Source organism: Macaca fascicularis, chromosome 3, assembly GCF_037993035.2.
Source record: "Macaca fascicularis isolate 582-1 chromosome 3, T2T-MFA8v1.1".
In the NCBI taxonomy this organism is placed as follows: Eukaryota; Metazoa; Chordata; class Mammalia; order Primates; family Cercopithecidae; genus Macaca; species Macaca fascicularis.
In genome coordinates, this window is record NC_088377.1 from 74,034,729 (window position 1) to 74,052,105 (window position 17,377).

Genomic DNA, 17,377 nt, shown 5'->3' on the forward strand with positions numbered 1-17,377 from the left:
CACCACGCCCAGCTAATTTTGTGTATTTTTAGTAGAGATGGGATCTCACCATGTTGGCCAGGCTGGTCTCGAACTCCTGACCTCAGGTGATCCACCTGCCTCGGCCTCCCAAAGTGCTGGGATTATAGGCATGAGCCACTGCATCCGACCTTTTTGTTTGTTTGTTTGTTTTTGAGACAGAGTCTTGCTCTGTTGCCCAGGCTGGAGTGCAGTGGCATGATCTCGACTCACTGCAACCTCTGCCTCCTAGGTTCAAGCAATTCTCCTGCCTCAGCCTCCCTAGTAGCTGGGATTACAGGCATGCATCACCAAGCCCGGCTAATTTTTTTTTTTTTTTTTAGTAGAGATGGAGTTTCACCATATTGGCCAGGCTGGTCTCCAACTCCCGACCTTGTGATCCGCCTGCCAATCTTACCAGACCCAAAATAATTATACTCTCTCAAACTAAATTGTAGCATATGCATTAGCAATGCCTCATCCTTGGTCACGTCATCGTAAGACCTTGCATGGATGAAATAACTCTTCTTTGGTCTCCTTTTGTAACAAAATGTCACTTGTAATGTGTGGGACATTTTAAGACCTTTTGTATGAACTTTAAATTTTTGAGACTTGAACTTTCCCAAAAGCATCTAGCCATTGTCCAGTCATTTTTATAACAGGACATAATGATCTTTTTAGCTAGCATTATTCCAAAGCCTTTATATTCCTTATTTGTATAATTAAAAGGCCATCCAACTCCTTCTTCGTGAAGAATGCAGTTTTTGTAGTCAGCTTTTCATTGTAAAACATTTGGCTGCTTAATCATTTTGAAACACTGTTGAATCCTGCTTCTCCTTGGTTATTACTGTATGTAATCATTAGAGCTGATTAACTGTTAGATCATCTTTCTACTTTATTGAAGTAACTATTTTAACCGTTAGAACATCTTTCTACTTTGTTGAAGTAACTTTTTCCAAGATTACTGGACTTGCCTAGCACCCCTGTGTTTATTATTTCCTGATTAAACAGTTAAACAGGAACAAATCTATATACACATACATATATGTGTGTGTGTACATATGCTCGTACCTAGTAAGAAAAAATAGTTATTTTTTAGGCCAATAATGAATGAGGCTGGGTGCGGTGGCTCACACCTGTAATCCCAGCACTCAGGGCAATCACCTGAGGCCAGGAGTTCAAGACCAGCCTGGCCAACAAGTTGAAACCCCGTCTCTACTAAAAATACAAAAATTAGCCGGGTATGGGAGCACACGCCTGTAATCCCAGCTACTCAGGAGGCTGAGGCAGGAGAATGGCTTGAACCCAGGAGGCAGAGGTTGCAGTGAGCTGAGAGTGTACCATTGCACTCCAGCCTGGGCAACAGAGCAAAAACTCCATCTTAATAATAGGCCAGGTGCAGTGGCTTACGCCTGTAATCCCAACACTTTGGGAGGCTGAGGCGGGCGGATCACCTGAGGTCAGGAGTTCCAAACCAGCCTGACCAACATGGAGAAACCTCATCTCTACTAAAAGTACGAAATTAGCCAGGCAAGGTGGCCCATGCCTGTAATCCCAGCCACTCGGGAGGCTGAGGCAGGAGAATCCCTTGAACCCGGGAGGCAGAGGTTGCAGTGAACCAAGATCGCGCCATTGCACTCCAGCCTGGGCAACAAGAGCAAAACTCCGTCTCAAAAAATAATAATAATAATAATAGGCCAGGTACGGTGGCTCTCACCTGTAATCCCAACACTTTGGGAGGCCGAGGCAGGCAGATCACCTGAGGTCAGGAGTTCGATATCAGCCTGGTCAACGTGGTAAAACTCCATCTCTACTAAAAATACAAAAATCAGCTGGATGTAGTGGCAGGCACCTGTAACTCCAGCCACTCGGGAGGCTGAGACAGGACAATTGCTTGAACCCGTAAGGTGGAGGTTGAGGTGAGCTGGGATCACACCACTGCAGTCCAGCCTGGGTGACAGCCTGAGACTCAAAAAAACAAAACACACAATAATAATAATAACATCTGCCAATGAGTACCAAAATGTTTCTAGGTAGATCTCAACCTCCCAGTATGCTAATAAAGATGGATATTTCTTAGGTCCGTGTGTGGTACTTTTATATTCAGGATCAGATAATTAGGTGAACACCTACATTACATAATTCTAACATTTCAGCTAGGGAGAAATGTGAAAACAAAACTTTTTTTTTTTTTTTTTTTTTGAGACAAGTCTCGCTCTGTGGCCCAAGCTAGAGTGCAGTGGCACGATCTCGGCTCACTGCAAGCTCCGCCTCCTGGGTTCACGCCATTCTCCTGCCTCAGCCTCCCGAGTAGCTGGGACTACAGGCGCCCGCCACCACGCCCAGTTAATTTTTTTGTATTTTTAGTAGAGACAGGGTTTCACCGTGTTAGCCAGGATGCTCTCAATCTCCTGACCTTGTGATCCATCCACCTCGGCCTCCCAAAATGTTGGGATTACAGGCGTAAGCTACTGCACCTGGCCCAACATTTTTTTATTTTTTGAGACAGAGTCTCACTGTGTCACCCAGGCTGGAGTGCAGTGGCATGAGCATGGTGCTCACTGCAGCCTCAATCTTCTGGGCTCAAGCGATCCTCCTACCTCAGCCTCCTGAGTAGCTGAAACTACAGGCATGTGCCACCACCAACCCTGGATAATTTTTTTTTTCTTTTTTGTGGTTAAAATGGAGTCTCACTCTGTCGCCCAGGCTGGAGGGCAGTGGTGCGATCTCGGCTCACTACAACCTCTGCCTCCTGGTTCAAGAGATTCTCCTGCCTCAGTCTCCCGAGTAGCTGGGACTACAGGCACACACCACCATGCCCGGCTAATTTTTGCATTTTTTTTAGTAGAGACAGGGTCTCACCATGTTAGCCAGGCTGGTCTCAAACTCCTGTCCTCAGGTGATCCACCCACCTCAGCCTCCCAAAGTGCTGGGATCACAGGCCTGAGCCACTGCCCCCAGCGTAATTTTTACATTTTTGTATATATTTCACCATGTTGCCCAGATTGGTATGGAACTCCTGAGCTCAAGCAATCCACTCACCTCAGCCTCCCAAAGTAAAGCTAAACATTTTAATACAAAAGGGAACAAAATTTTTCATTCAAAGACATCATCCATAGAAAATAAAATAAACAGCCGGGCACAGTGGCTTCTGCCTGTAATCCCAGCACTTCGGGAGTCCGAAGTGGGATGGACTGCTTGAGGCCAGGAGTTCGAGACCAGCCTGGCCAACATGGGAAAATCCCATTTCTACTAAAAATGCAAAAATTAGCTGGGCATGGTGACCCACACCTGTAATCCCAGCTACTCAAAAAAAAAAATAATAATAATAATATAAAATAAAATTTTAAAAAAGATTTCCAGAATGAAATAATTACAGAATACAATAGAGAAGAGAGGAGAGACAATAAATTAAAGGACGGAAAGGAGAAAGGAGGCAGGAAAGGAAGGTAAGATAGAAATTTATCTGCACTGGCTAGGCAGGGTGGCTCACACCTGTAATCCCAGCACTTTGGAAGGCCAAGACAGGCAGATCACTTGAAATCGAGAGTTCAGACCATCCTGGAGAACACAGCGAGACCCTATCTACCAAAAATGCAAATACTGGCCAGACATGGTGGCGCGCCTGTGGTCCCAGATACTCGGGAGGCTGAGGTAGAAGGATCGCTTGAGTCCAGGAGGTCAAGTTGCAGTAAGCCACGATCACATCGCGATTGCACTCCAGCCTGAGCAACCGGGCAAGACACAACAACAACGAAAAAAAAAAAAAAATTGAGGCCAGGCGTGGTGGCTCAGCCTGTAATCCCAGCACTTTGCGGGGGCGAGTCGGGCGGATCACCTGAGCTCAGGAGTTCGAGACCAGCCTGGCCAACACGGCGGAACGCCGTCCCCACTAAAAATACAAAAATTAGCTGCGCGTGGTGGCGCGTGCCTGTAATCTGTAATCCCAGCTACTTGGGAGGCTGAGGCATGCGAATCGCTTGAACCCGGGAAGCGGAGGTTGCAGTGAGCAGAGATGGCCCCACTGCACACCCGCCTGGGCGACAGAGTGAGACTCCGTCTCAAAAATAAAAAAAAGAAAGAGAAAAAGAAAAGAAAACAAAAGAATGAAAAAGAAAAGTCCGAAACCTCCTGCTCCACCGTCCGCTGGATGGGCGCGTTAGAAAAGGAGAGGTCAGCTATCCCCGCACAGCTACCGCCCCGGGTCCCTTTAAGGGAGAGTTCCGGAGGGGCGGTTCCTGCAGTTAACTCCGTCCGCGGCTAAGGAGTCGCACGGCCTATGAGAGGGGCGGTGTGGGGCGGAGCCAATGCGTACGGCGTGACGCCATCCCGCTGCGACCGGCGCTATCCGGGGCAGGTGGCTGCATAGTAGTGGGTGAGGTGAGCTGGGGCTCCGGGGTGTTGCTGCTGGGGGAGGAGTTGCTGGGGACCCGAGGCACCCTCGCGTGAGAGCCCTGAGAGGGAATGGCGTCGTCTGACCTCCGGGTTGTCCGGGGCGAAGGGACGAGTCACCCCAACCTTTCCGAAGCCCGGTGGAATGGACTCATTATGGACTGATCCCAAAAGCAGCCCAAGTCATCCGTCGCTGGGGCGGGGAGAGGGACACCGCGGCGGCTCCTCCGAGTGCTACCCGGGCAGTGAGCCTGTCGGAAGAGAAGGCCCAGCGGGGTGGAGAGAGATAAGGGACCAGTAACGGCCAGCGTTTATCCGTGGTATTGAGCGTTCTGTGGGTCAAATTCTCAAAGCACTCCTGCGAAATAGGCCCGCCCATTTTGCAAAAGGGGAACGTGACGCTTCGCGAAGTTACCGCTTTGTAAGCGCTATAAAGACGAGAGGTTGGGTAGTGGGGAACGTGTAAGCATCTCTAAAATGGTGATTCAAGCCGGGCGCGGTGGCTCACGCCTCTTAATCCCAGCACTTTGGGAGGCTGAGGCGGGCGGATCACCTGAGGTCAGGAGTTCGAGACCAGTCTGGCCAACATGGCGAGACCCGGTCTTTACTAAAAATACAAAAATTAGCAGGGCGTGGTGGCGCAGGCCTGTAGTCCCGGCTACTCGGGAGACTGAGGGAGGAGAATCCCTTGAACCCGGAAGGCGGAGGTTGCAGTGAGCCGAGATCGGGCTGCTTCACTCCATCCTGGGCGAAAGAACTAAACTCTATCTCAATAAAAATAAATAATAAAATGGAGATTCAAGAACGCTAAGAAAACTGTTTCTGGGTGGAGGGGGGAACAAAAAAGAAAAAGAAAAAAACTGTTTCTGGACTAACTTGGACAGTTCTTGTGACAAAATTCATTTGGCATCATAACCACCAGAATATGAGACTTTGGAATTTGCTTTTCAGGTGATCAAAGCCACAGTAATGTCTGTAGTTCGTTCATCCGTCCATGCCAAATGGATTGTGGGGAAGGTAATTGGGACAAAAATGCAGAAGACTGCTAAAGTGAGAGTGACCAGGCTTGTTCTGGATCCCTATTTATTAAAGGTGAGAAACATTCTTGTTTCCGGGTGGCTTTGGTAAATCACCAACATGTCCTTGGTCCTGAGCAAAAAAACATTTCTCTCTCACTAAAGATGTCTTGTCTCTCATCTGCTTTGAGCTAGGCATTCTGCTGGTCTGTGGATATAACATGGTTCACACATTCCAAGAAAACAGAGTTAATGTCAGTCCACTCTAACTGTTGTAGTCATTCTGTATGCAAAGTACTGGCCGGATGAGGTGACTCACACCTGTAATCCCAGCACTTTGGGAGGCTGAGGCAGGTGGATCACCTGGGATCACGAGTTCGAGACCAGCCTGGCCAACATGGTGAAACCCCATCTCTACTAAAAATACAAAAATTAGCTGGGCATGGTGGAGCACACCTGTAATCCCAGCTACTCTGGAGGCTTAGGCAGGAGAATCGCTTGAACCCAGGAGGCGGAGGTTGCAGTGAGCCATGATTGTAGCATTGCACTCCATCCTGGACAAAAGCGAAACTCCGCCTTAAAAAAAAAAAAAACAGTACTGTGGGAGCAGAGAACAGAGCATCTCATTCTCCTATGAGTGCTGTAGGAAAGCAACCTTGATTAAGGGACATTTTAGCTGAATCTCAAAAAGGATTTTATCCAGCTGGGCAGTGACTCACACTTGTAATCCCAGCACTTTGGGAGGCTAAGGCAGGCAGATCACCTGAGGTGAGGAGTTCGAGACCAGCCTGGCAGCCTGTCCAACATGGCAAAACCCTGTCTCTACTAAAAATATAAAAAATAGCCTGACGTGGTGCCAGGTGCCTGTAATCCCAGCTACTCAGGAGGCCAAGGCAGGAGAATCACTTGAACTTGGGAGGCAGAGGTTGCAGTGTGCTGAGATCACGCTATTGCACTCCAGCCTGGGTGACAAGAGTGAAACTCCATCTCAAAAAAAAAAAAAAAAAAAGATTTCATCCAAAGGACTCGGTGGGGGGAAGTCATTTCAGCTATGATGAGTGGTTTGTGGAAGTTCATTTAGCCATGATAGGGCATGACATTCTACAGGAACATAGTGGTTTGACAACATTGAGCCTAGAGCTTGGCATTTAGTAGGCATTCTTAAATGAATGACAAGGACAGTTGGGCTAGAATATGAAGGGTCTTTTGTGTTTTAGATTTCATCCTTATTTTTTTCTTGAGACGGGGTCTTGCTCTGTCACCCAGGCTGGAGTTCAGTGGTGCCATCTCAGCTCACTGCAACTTCCTGGTTCAACCAATTCTTATGCATCAGCTTCCTGAGTAGCTAGATTTCATCCTTTAAGCCAGCAGTCCTCAACCTTTTTGGCACCAGGGACCAGTTTCATGGAAGACAGTTTTTCCACAGAGGCAGGGTGGGGGGAAGATGAAACTGTTCCACCTCAGATCATCAGGAGTTAGTTAGATTCTCATAAGGAGCGCACAACCTAGACCCCTCCCATGCACAGTTCACAATAGGGTTTGTGCTCCTATGGGAATGTAATGCCGCTGCTGATCTGACAGGAGGCGGCGCGCAGGTGGTAATACTCATGGTGGCTCAACGCCGCTCACCTCCTGCTGTGCGGCCCTGTTCCTCACAGGCCACTGAATGGTATCAGTCTGCTGTCCTGAGGGTTGGGGATCCCTGCTTGAACCCAAAGAAAGACAGGCTTGGAAACACGGGTAGGGATGAAGACTGGAGGAAAGGGAATGGGCAGAGAGGCTGCTGCAAAAGTCTAGGATGGAAATAAGGACCTGAACTAAAGTTGATGTAGTGGGGATGGAGTGGAAAAAATATTTCAGGAAGAAAGGACAGAGTCATTGATTTGTTTGCTGTGCCAGGGGGCAAATAGGTGCCGAGGATGGTTTCACATCCAAAGTTCGGCACACAGGTGGGTAGAAATGCTGTTCATTATCAAGGATTAGAAACACAGGAGTAAGCTGAAGAATTACTGCATGATCCTTGACCTTTGGGAGACCTTAGTTTGAATACTGACTCTTGTTTACCAGCTACACACATTGCTTAACCTCCCTGAACTTGTTTTCCTCGTATGTAAAATGGGAATACCTGCTGCAGCAGGGTTGTTATAAAGAATAGGTGATTCTAGGCCGGGCGCAGTGGCTCATGCCTGTAATCCCAGCACTTCGGGAGGCTGAGGCAGGTGGATCACCTGAGGTCAGGAGTTAGGGACCAGCCTGGCCAACATGGTGAAACCCCATCTCTACTAAAAAAAAAAATAATTAGCTGGGCATGGTGGCAGGCACCTGTAATTCTAGCTACGTGGGAGGCTGAGGCAGGAGAATCTCATGAACCTGGGAGGCGGAGGTTGCAGTGAGCCGAGATCGTGCCGTTGCACTCCAGCCTGGGCAACAGGAGCAAAACTCTGTCAATGAATCAGTCAATCAGTATAATAGGTGATTCTAGTTACCATTTGTAGTTTATTTGCAGTACTTTGAGCTAAGCATAGAGCTAAGTGCTTGATGTATATTATAACGTTGAATTGTCTTGATAACTTTAGAGGTGCAGGTATTAGAGCCTCATTTTATCGTGGAAAACGCTGAGCTTGGAGTGGTTAAGTGACTCACAGCTAGTGGTGAGGGTAGCATGCTTATAGGCTAGAGGGAAGGCTCCAGGGAAGGAAGAATATAAACAATATAGGAAGAGATGGTAACTGATAGAGCAAGGGTACTGAAGGGAATGACCTGGAGTGCTTAGTGAGAAGATCAACTCTGGAAATGTCATCCTGTTTTCCAAAAATTAAGCAGCTAATTTTGTGGGGTTTGTTTTTGACACAGGATAACTGTCACCCAGGCTGGAGTACAGTGGCATGATTCTAGCTCACTGCATCCTCAAACTCCTGGGCTCAAGCAGTCCTCCTGTCAGCCTCCTAGGAGGCCGGTGCTAGAGGCATGTCACCATGCCTGGCAGTTTTTTTTTTTTTTTAAGTAGAGAACGGGTGTCACTGTATCAGGCTCTAATTTTTGTACTAGAAGACTCCTTAAGTATCTTATCTTTTCCTAAGTCCTGGCTTGTTTTCCATGCGTTACTTTTTCATATTACATATTGCATTACCAGGTCACAGATGGGAACTACTGATTTGTTTCTCTCCCTCTCTCAACAGTATTTTAATAAGCGGAAAACCTACTTTGCTCACGATGCCCTTCAGCAGTGCACAGTTGGGGATATTGTGCTTCTCAGAGCTTTACCTGTTCCACGAGCAAAGCATGTGAAACATGAACTGGCCGAGATCGTTTTCAAAGTTGGAAAAGTCATAGATCCAGTGACAGGAAAGCCCTGTGCAGGAACTACCTACCTGGAGAGTCCGTTGAGTTCGGAAACCACCCAGCTAAGCAAAAATCTGGAAGAACTCAATATCTCTTCAGCACAGTGAAGGGGGAGTGGAAGAAGGAGCTAAAGGGGAAAATTGACATGTTTATGTTATGGAAAAAGAAATTTTTCTAAGTTTCATCACAAACTGTGTCCAATTTCTCTGTGGTGTTCGTGAAATAGCTAAAAGCAAATGAAGTAAAGGGCATATTATGGTTTTTCATAAAAGTTTATGGTTATGTTTCAAATTTTCATTTCAGTGAACATACTTCCACGTTACACTAAGTGTGCCTAGCAGTCTATTGCATTTTGTGAGCTCACTGTTTCAGAAGGTTTTTGTTTTTTGAGACAGGGTCTCGCTTTGTTGCCCAGTCTGGAGTACAGTGGTATAATCTTGGCTTACTGCAGCCTTGACCTCCCTGGCTCCAGCATCTTTCTACCCCAGCCTTCTGAGTAGCTGGGAACACAGGAGCGTGCCATTACACCTGGCTGATTTTTTGTAAATTTTGTAGAGATAAGGTCTCCCTGTGTTGCCCAGGCTGGTCTCGGAGCCCTGGGAGCGATCTGCCCATCTTGACCTACAAAAGTGCTGGGATTACAGGCCTGAGCCAGTGTGCCCAGCCGGTTTCCTTATTTTCATTCAAAGGAATTTTGAATTTATCTTAGAACCTTTATTTTGAAGGAAGGAAGAAAGAAAGTTTGTTTGTTTGTTTGTTTGAGATGGAGTTTCGCTGTTGTTGCCCAGGCTGGAGTGCAATGGCATGATCTTGGCCCACCACAATCTCCGCCTCCCAGGTCCAAGTAATTCTGGGATTACAGGCATGTGCTGGGATTACAGGCATATGCCACCATGCCTGGCTAATTTTGTATTTTTGGTAGAGACGGGGTTTCTCCATGTTGGTCAGGCAGGTCTTGAATTCCCAACCTCAGGTGATCCACCTGCCTTGGGCCTCAAAGTGCTGGGACTACAGGCATGAGCCACTGCACCCGGCCAGAAGAAAGCCTCTTAATATAAACAGATAAGACCACATTAAGTGAATATTGTTGATCCTATGTAGGCAAAATAAATATTTTATTTTTCTGATTTCACCAGTTCCAAAGAGAAATAACATGCTTATGGTCAGAATTCTTTCAATCAAGCTGTGTTAGTAAGAATGTTGATGTGTGGAAAATAAAATTTTATAATTCTGTGTCACTTTTCTTATATCCTAGGCTAGATTAAATAGGTATAAATTCCTAAAATCTGACACATTAAGTTGTAGGACTTCTCCCACATGCATTTGAGATGAAGAGTGAGTTTTGTTGCTATTCATTAATACACCACGATAACTTACATTTTGACTTAAGGAAGCATTGAGCAGTGTATTTTTTTCTTTTTCTTTTTCTTTTCCTTTTTTTTTTTTTTTTTTTTTTTTGAGGTGGAGTCTCTGTTGCCCAGGCTGGAGTGCAGTGGCACAATCTTGGCTCACTGCAACCTCCGCCTCCTGGGTTCAAGCAATTCTGCCTCAGCCTTCTCAAGTAGCTGGGACTACAGGAGTACACCGCCACGCCCAGCTAATTTTTTTTGTATTTTTAGTAGAAACGAGGTTTCACCATGTTGGCCAGGCTGGTCTCGCACTCTTGACCTCAGGTGATCTGCCCAACTCAGCCTCCCAAAGTGCTGGGATTACAGGCATGAGCCGCTGCAACCGGCCAAAAGGGGAATATTTAAATCTTAGCTGATACACGTTTGTTTTGAGATGGAGTCTTCGCTCTGTTGCCCAGGCTAGAGCACAATGGCATGATCTCAGCTCACTGCAACCTCTGCGTCCCAGGTTCAAGCGCTTCTCCTGCCTTTGCCTCCTGGGTTCAAGCGCTTCTCCTGCCTCAGCCTCCCAAGTAGCTGGGATTACAGCCACCTGCCACCATGCCCAGCTCATTTTGTATTTTTAGTAGAGATGGGGTTTCAGCATGTTGGACAGGCTGGTCTTAAACTCCTGACCTCAAGTGATCCGTCTGCCTCAACCTGCCAAAGTGCTGGGATTACAGGCGTGATAAACTCCTGACCTCAGGTGATCGTCCGCCTCAGCCTGCCAAAGTGCTGGGATTACAGGCGTGAGCCACCGTGCCCAGTCTTGATACGTGTATTGTGTCAGCACAGGGTTTCCAGGATGATCACAGGCCTTGCCCGCCTCAGGGATCAATCTAGCTGGGGAAGTATGCACAGGTGCCTCCATGGCAAACAGGATATGGGTGAGGGTGAATTGAAGGTCACTTCCCAGGAGAGATGAATTGGTGCTAGAAGTAAGCGTTGAAGCAGGACAGAGATGTTGGGGTGGAAAGGACATTTGAGGCAGAGGAAAGGGAATGTAAAATCCACAAAGTGAATGAAAGTATAACCAGGGCTTCTGGAAGCAGATAATTGCTACGACATTTTCAGCAGTGGTGGAACTCAGAAATAGGTGAAAGTAACTAAGTAATAGTGGTTGAACGTTTTAAAGAGTGATAAAATTGCATTTGCATTTTAATAAAAGTGCATGATTGTAGAGAACGGACTGGAAGGGGACATGTTAGAGATGGGGAGACTGCAGTTCAAAGACTGGTCCTAAGACCCAAACTGAGTTGTGCAGGGAAGGACTGAATAACAGCAGTGAGGGATTGAATAACAGGTTCCAAGGTAGAACTGGTGCCAGGGTAGGTGAATGAAAAAGGGAAGCATCTTAGACTGTCCAGATCTCCAGCAGGTGGGGCTGTGGGACTGCTTAGCCTGGAAGGGTACAGGAAAGTATCGGGTATCTCCCACACAAAAAAAAATGAGTTCGGCTGGGTGCTGCGGCTCATGCCTGTAGTCCCAGCACTTGGGGAGGCCGAGGTGAGCAGGTCATAAGGTCAGGAGTTCGAGACCAGCCTGATCAACATGGTGAAATCCCATCTCGACTAAAAATACAAAAATTAGCTAGGCATGGTGGTGGGCGCCTGTAATCCCAGCTACTCTGGAGGCTGAGGCAGGAGAATCACTTGAACCTGGGAGGTGGAGGTTGCAGTGAGCATTGCACTCCAGCCTGGTCAAAAAAAAAAAAAAAAAAAGGCCAGGTGTGGTGACTCACGCCTGTAATCTCAGCACTTTGGGAGGCCGAGGTGGGCGGATCATGAGGTCAGGAGATCAAGACCATCCTGGCTAACACGGTGAAACCCCGTCTCTATTAAAAATACAAAAAAAAAAAAAAAAAATTAACCTGGTGTGGTGGCGGGCACCTGTAGTCCCAGCTACTCAGGAGGCTGAGGCAGAAGAATGGCATGAACCTGGGAGGCAGAGCTTGAAGTGAGCTGAGATCGCACCACTGCACTCCAACCTGGGTGACAGAGCGAGACTCCGTCTCAAAAAAAAAAAAAAAGAGAATGAGTTCATGTCCTTTGCAGGGACATGGATAAAGCTGGCCATCATTCTCAGCAACATTTTCGGCAAATTAACACAGGAACAGAAAACCAAACACCACATGTTCTCACTTATAAGTGGGAGTTGAACAATGAGAACACATGGACACAGGGAGGAGAACTTCATACACGTGGACACAGGGAGGGGAACATCATATGTAACATAAGATTTGCAAGAAATCAAAAAGCATTTAAATATCCACACGGAAGTGAGGCAAGACTGATATTGTAGAAAAGTCAAATCAGTCGGGTGCGGTGGCTCACGCCTGTAATCCCAGCACTTTGGGAGGCCAAGGTGGGCAGATAATGAGGTCAGGAGTTCGAGAGCAGCCTGGCCAAAATGGTGAAACCCCGTCTCTACTAAAAATATAAAAATTAGCCGGGTATGGGGGCACACGCCTGTAATCACAGCTACTCAGGAGACTGAGGCAGGAGAATAGCTTGAACCTGGGAGGCAGAGATTGCAGTGAGCCAAGATCACCCCACTGCACTCCAGCCTGGGCAACAGAGCGAGACTCTGTCTCAAAAGAAAAAAAAAAAAAAAGAAAAAAAAGAAAGGCAAATCAGTGATAGTAAGAATACACTTGAGAAGTTCTCTAAGAATGTAGAGGAAAAGGATAAAGGAATGGAAGTAATGAGACTGATAGTTCTGTGAGACTCAATTTTATTTTTATTTTTATTTTTTTTTTTGAGACGAGTTCTCGCTCTGTCGCCCAGGCTGGTGTGCAGTGGCCGGATCTCAGCTCACTGCAAGCTCCGCCTCCCGGGTTCACGCCATTCTCCTGCCTCAGCCTCCCGTGTAGCTGGGACTACAGGCGCCCGCCACCTCGCCCAGCTAGTTTTTTGGGGTTTTTTTGTATTTTTTAGTAGAGACGGGGTTTCACATTGTTAGCCAGGATGGTCTCGATTTCCTGACCTCATGATCCACTCGTCTCGGCCTCCCAAAGTGCTGGGATTACAGGCTTGAGCCACTGCGCCTGGCCGAGACTCAATTTTAAAACTCCAATATAAATAAAATAAAATTTTCAGATTAGAGTAGAACAAAAACAACAAACTAATGAAAAAAAATAGAAAACATTTTTTCTTTAGAAAAATCATGTTCTATAAAAAGAGATCCTCACAAAGATGTATCCTGGCAAAATATGTATTGAAATGCTGGAAAACTTTAAAACATTCCAGGATCTGAGAAAAGTACTTAGAACTGAAGGAAAATCAGACTGACCCTGTCTTTTCCTCTGTGATAGAAAGTTCAAAAAAACACCAGAATACCATCTACACAGTTGAGGGTAAGGGTTAGAAACCCAAGGAATAACCAGAGATTTTGAAAAAACACTTGTGTAGTCTGACATCTGTGAAAATAACATGCTTGGCTGTTTTTGCTTTGAGAGTACATATCACTAATAAGCAGCTTAAGAAAAAGATCACCTTAGTTCAACCATTGTGGAAGACAGTGTGGCGATTCCTCAAGAATCTAGAACAAGAAATACCATTTGACCCAGCAATCCCATTACTGGGTATATACCGAAAGGATTATAAATCATTCTACTATAAAGACATATGCACACATATGTTTATTGCAGCGCTACTTACAATAGCAAAGACTTGGAACCAACCCAAATGCCCATCAGTGATAGACAGGATAAAGAAAATGTGGCACATATACACTATGGAATACTATGCAGCCATAAAAAAGAATGAGTTCATGTACTTTGCAGGGACGTGGATGAAGCTGGAAGCCATCATTCTCAGCAAACTAACACAGGAACAGAAAACCAACACCACATGTTCTCACTCATAAGTGGGAGCTGAACAATGAGAATACATGGACACAGGGAAAGAAACATCACATACCAGGGCCTGTCGGGGGGCTGGGGGCAAGGGGAGGGAGAGCATTAGGACAAATACCTAATGCGTGTGGGGCTTAAAACCTAGATGACAGGTTGATAGGTGCAGCAAACCACCATGGCACATGTATATCTATGTAACAAACCTGCATATTCTGCACATGTATCCCAGAACTTAAAATGTAGAAAAAATTAAAAATAAAGCATCAGGGATCTCCAAGTTGTGCTCCTAGCATATGGTGACACATGTGTCACCAGCTCTGGGATGGAGTCCAAGCCATCTCTAAAATATTTCAGAAGTTTAAATATTTAAACATTTATAAATAATCATCATTTATAAATATGTTAAAATATAAATGATGTTTAAGTACCAATGCAGAATTAAAGTATAAATATAAAATAAAAAGCATGTGAAAATATAAATAGTACCTAAGTATCATCAAAGGATGAAAATATAAATGATAATGGCCAGGCGTGGTGGCTCATGCCTGTCATTCCAGCACTTTGGGAGGCCAAGGAAGGTGGATCATAAGGTCAGGAGTCGGAGACCAGCCTAACCAACATGGTGAAACCCTGTTTCTACTAAAAATACAAAAGTTAGCCGGGCATGGTGGTACATGCATGTAATCCCAGCTACTCAGGAGACTGAGGCAGGAAAATCGCTTGAACCTGAGAGGCAGAGGTTGCAGTCAGCCGAGATCGCACCACTGCACTCTAGCCTGGGTGACAGAGCGAGACTCCATCTCAAAAAAATAAAAATAAAAATAAAATATAAATGATGTATAAGCACCATTGAAGTATTAAAATAGTACCATTGAAGCATTAAAATATAAGTGATACCTAAGTGTCATTGAAGTATTAAAATAGAAATGATACTTAAGTACCATTGAAGTGTTAACATATAAAGGATACTTGTTTATATTTTAACATATACTTTTTCCTGAGAGTCTTTGTATAAAACTTATGCTCCAGGAAGACTTGCTATGTTTATTCTATGGCTTCAAATATCTGAAGCCACACAGCTGTGAAATTGGAGTACCCTCCTTTTCCCCAGTGAAAAGTCCTGAAGGAAATGGAACTCCACGGCAAAATGATAGTGGAGAAAAGCAATGCAGGCTAAGCAGCCTAATACTAAACAAAAAAGCAAGGTCAGCAAAGAAGTGTCTAGCTACACTATATTTCAGAATAAATTTAAAAGCAGGTATCTCACGAAACAGAGCTGAGAAAATGGGGGCATGTGTGACAGTCACAGGAGCTCATCCACCCTTAAAGAGGCCTGGCCTCATGCTCTGTAGGGCTGGGCCAAGTCCTTGATACCCTGAAGAGAGCTTACTTCTCCCTCTCCTTGGAGTGTGAGAAACACACTCACCCATCCAAACCCAAAGAATGGACTTAGAGGCATGAAGAACAGTGAAAGTGAGACTATTTTTTTTTTTTTTTTGAGACGGAGTTTCGTTCTTGTTGCCCAGGCTGGAATGCAATGGCACGATCTCAGCTTACTGCAACCTCTGCCTCCCGGGTTCAAGCAATTGTCCTGCCTCAGCCTCCCAAGTAGCTGGGACTACAGGCATGCGCTATCACGCCTGGCTAATTTTGTATTTTTAGTAGAGATGGGGTTTCTCCCTGTTGGTCAGGCTTGTCTTGAACTTCCGACCTCGGGTGATCTACCCGCCTCGGCCTCCCAAAGTGCTGGGATTACAGGCCTGAGCCACCGCGCCTGGCCAAGACTTTTTTTTTTTTTTTTTTTTTTTTTTGAGACTTAGTCTTGATCTGTCACCGAGGCTGGATGGAGTGCAACAGTGCGATCTCAGCTCACTGCAACCTCTGCCTCCCAGGTACAAGTGATTCTCCTGCCTCAGCCTCCCGAGTAGCTAGGATTAGAGGCATGCACCACCACGCCCGGCTGATTTTTGTATTTTTAGTAGAGATGGGGTTTCACCATGTTGGCCAGGATGGTCTTGAACTTCTGACCTCAGGTGATGAACCCGCCTCGGCCCGCCAAAATGCTGGGATTATGGGCAAGAGCCGCGTCACCTGGACAAAAGTGAGACTTTTTATTAATGGTCTTGCAAGATTGGATGTGTGATGGGCAGGCACACCCCTTGCAGTGTCAACAAGCAATTTATCCCCTAGAGCACAGGTCCCTCCCCCGGTTCCTCACAGGCTGAGTAATATAGGGTTGCAGTCTTCCTGGACATCACCTAAGTTTCATTATCCCCTTATTAGGTTATATCTTGTCCCCTTCCCTACTTGAAGTTTCCATTTCCCAGTGGCAAAGCTTTCTTTCCTTTTATGGATTAGCCACCCCCGCCACTTTTCTCCCTCCCCTCTGACTTCTGTGAGTTTTATTACTCTTCCCAGATGTCTGTACCGTGCGGCTTGTCACATCCGAAAGGGAGCTGCCCAGACTTGCCCGCCTGTTTTTTGAAAATGGACCACTTAAAAAGTACTTCTTACAGGGTTCTCCACCGTTCTACTAAGCATACACTAGTTGAGGCCAGGAGGTCCTCAGCCACACAGCCTCTGGCCTCCTATCCTTGTGTTCCTTGGCCTCCATCCCACTGGCCTCCAAGGGACAGGTGCCTCTCCCTGCTCTGGGATAAAGCCCTCCTACATCCACAGGGTCCACCTCTGTCCTCCCTGGTGGCTCCTGACCATATTGACATGTTCAAATTCTACCCCAGTCAGAAAACTGCACCCTTTGAACCCTGATACTCCCTTGGCCCCCAAGATTACCAGCTTCAGGGAACCTCCCAGTTCCTACCCACCTTATGACCTCCAAACAACCCAGTCCTGAGGGCACTTTCCTCTCTGCCTCTGCAGCCCCACACGGGCCTGGAAATGGCTCCCTTTGGTGGCCAGAGCCCTTATTCCTCCCGGGTTCTCCCCCACCCCCAGGGTCCAGCTCCCTTCCTCCTGCCCTCGCCTTGGTTGCAGTATTCATGGTTATATTTGTGGCTTTTTTCTTTTTCTTTTTCTTTTTTGAGATGGAGTCTCACTCTGTGGCCCAGGATAGAGTGCAGTGGCGCGATCTCGGCTCACTGCACCCTCCACCTCCCAGGTTCAAGCGATTCTCCCACTTCAGCCTCCCGAGTAGCTGGGATTACAGGCACCCGACATCATGCCTAATTTTTGTATTTTTGTAGAAATGGGATTTCACCATGTTGGCCAGGCTGGTCTCAAACTCCTGACCTCAGGTGATCCGCCTGCCTCCCCCACCCAAGCACCCAAGGTGCTGGGATTACAGACATGAACCACCGGGCCCGACTACATTTGTAGCTTTTTTTTTATTTTTTATTTTTTGTCTTCCTGGAGGATACATTTTTCCC

At 46.4% G+C, this 17,377-nt stretch overlaps 1 protein-coding gene across 4 annotated transcripts in view; it reads left to right on the top strand.

Annotated features, from left to right (window-relative positions):
- Positions 1-9,980, top strand: part of MRPS17 (mitochondrial ribosomal protein S17) — a 35,934-nt gene extending 25,954 nt beyond the window's left edge. The window contains exons 1-3 of one of the 4 annotated variants that reach the window (XM_005549540.4): positions 4,344-4,810; positions 5,341-5,481; positions 8,585-9,980. In XM_005549540.4, coding sequence (XP_005549597.1) covers positions 5,359-5,481; positions 8,585-8,854 — 393 coding nt within the window. In that variant the 5' untranslated portion in view covers positions 4,344-4,810; positions 5,341-5,358 and the 3' untranslated portion in view covers positions 8,855-9,980. Of the gene's footprint in view, positions 1-4,343; positions 4,811-5,340; positions 5,482-8,584 lie in introns of those variants that run through there. The other 3 variants (XM_005549539.4, XM_005549538.4, XM_045387727.2) reach the window with 3 other exon arrangements.
- Positions 9,981-17,377: the final 7,397 nt, after the last annotated feature.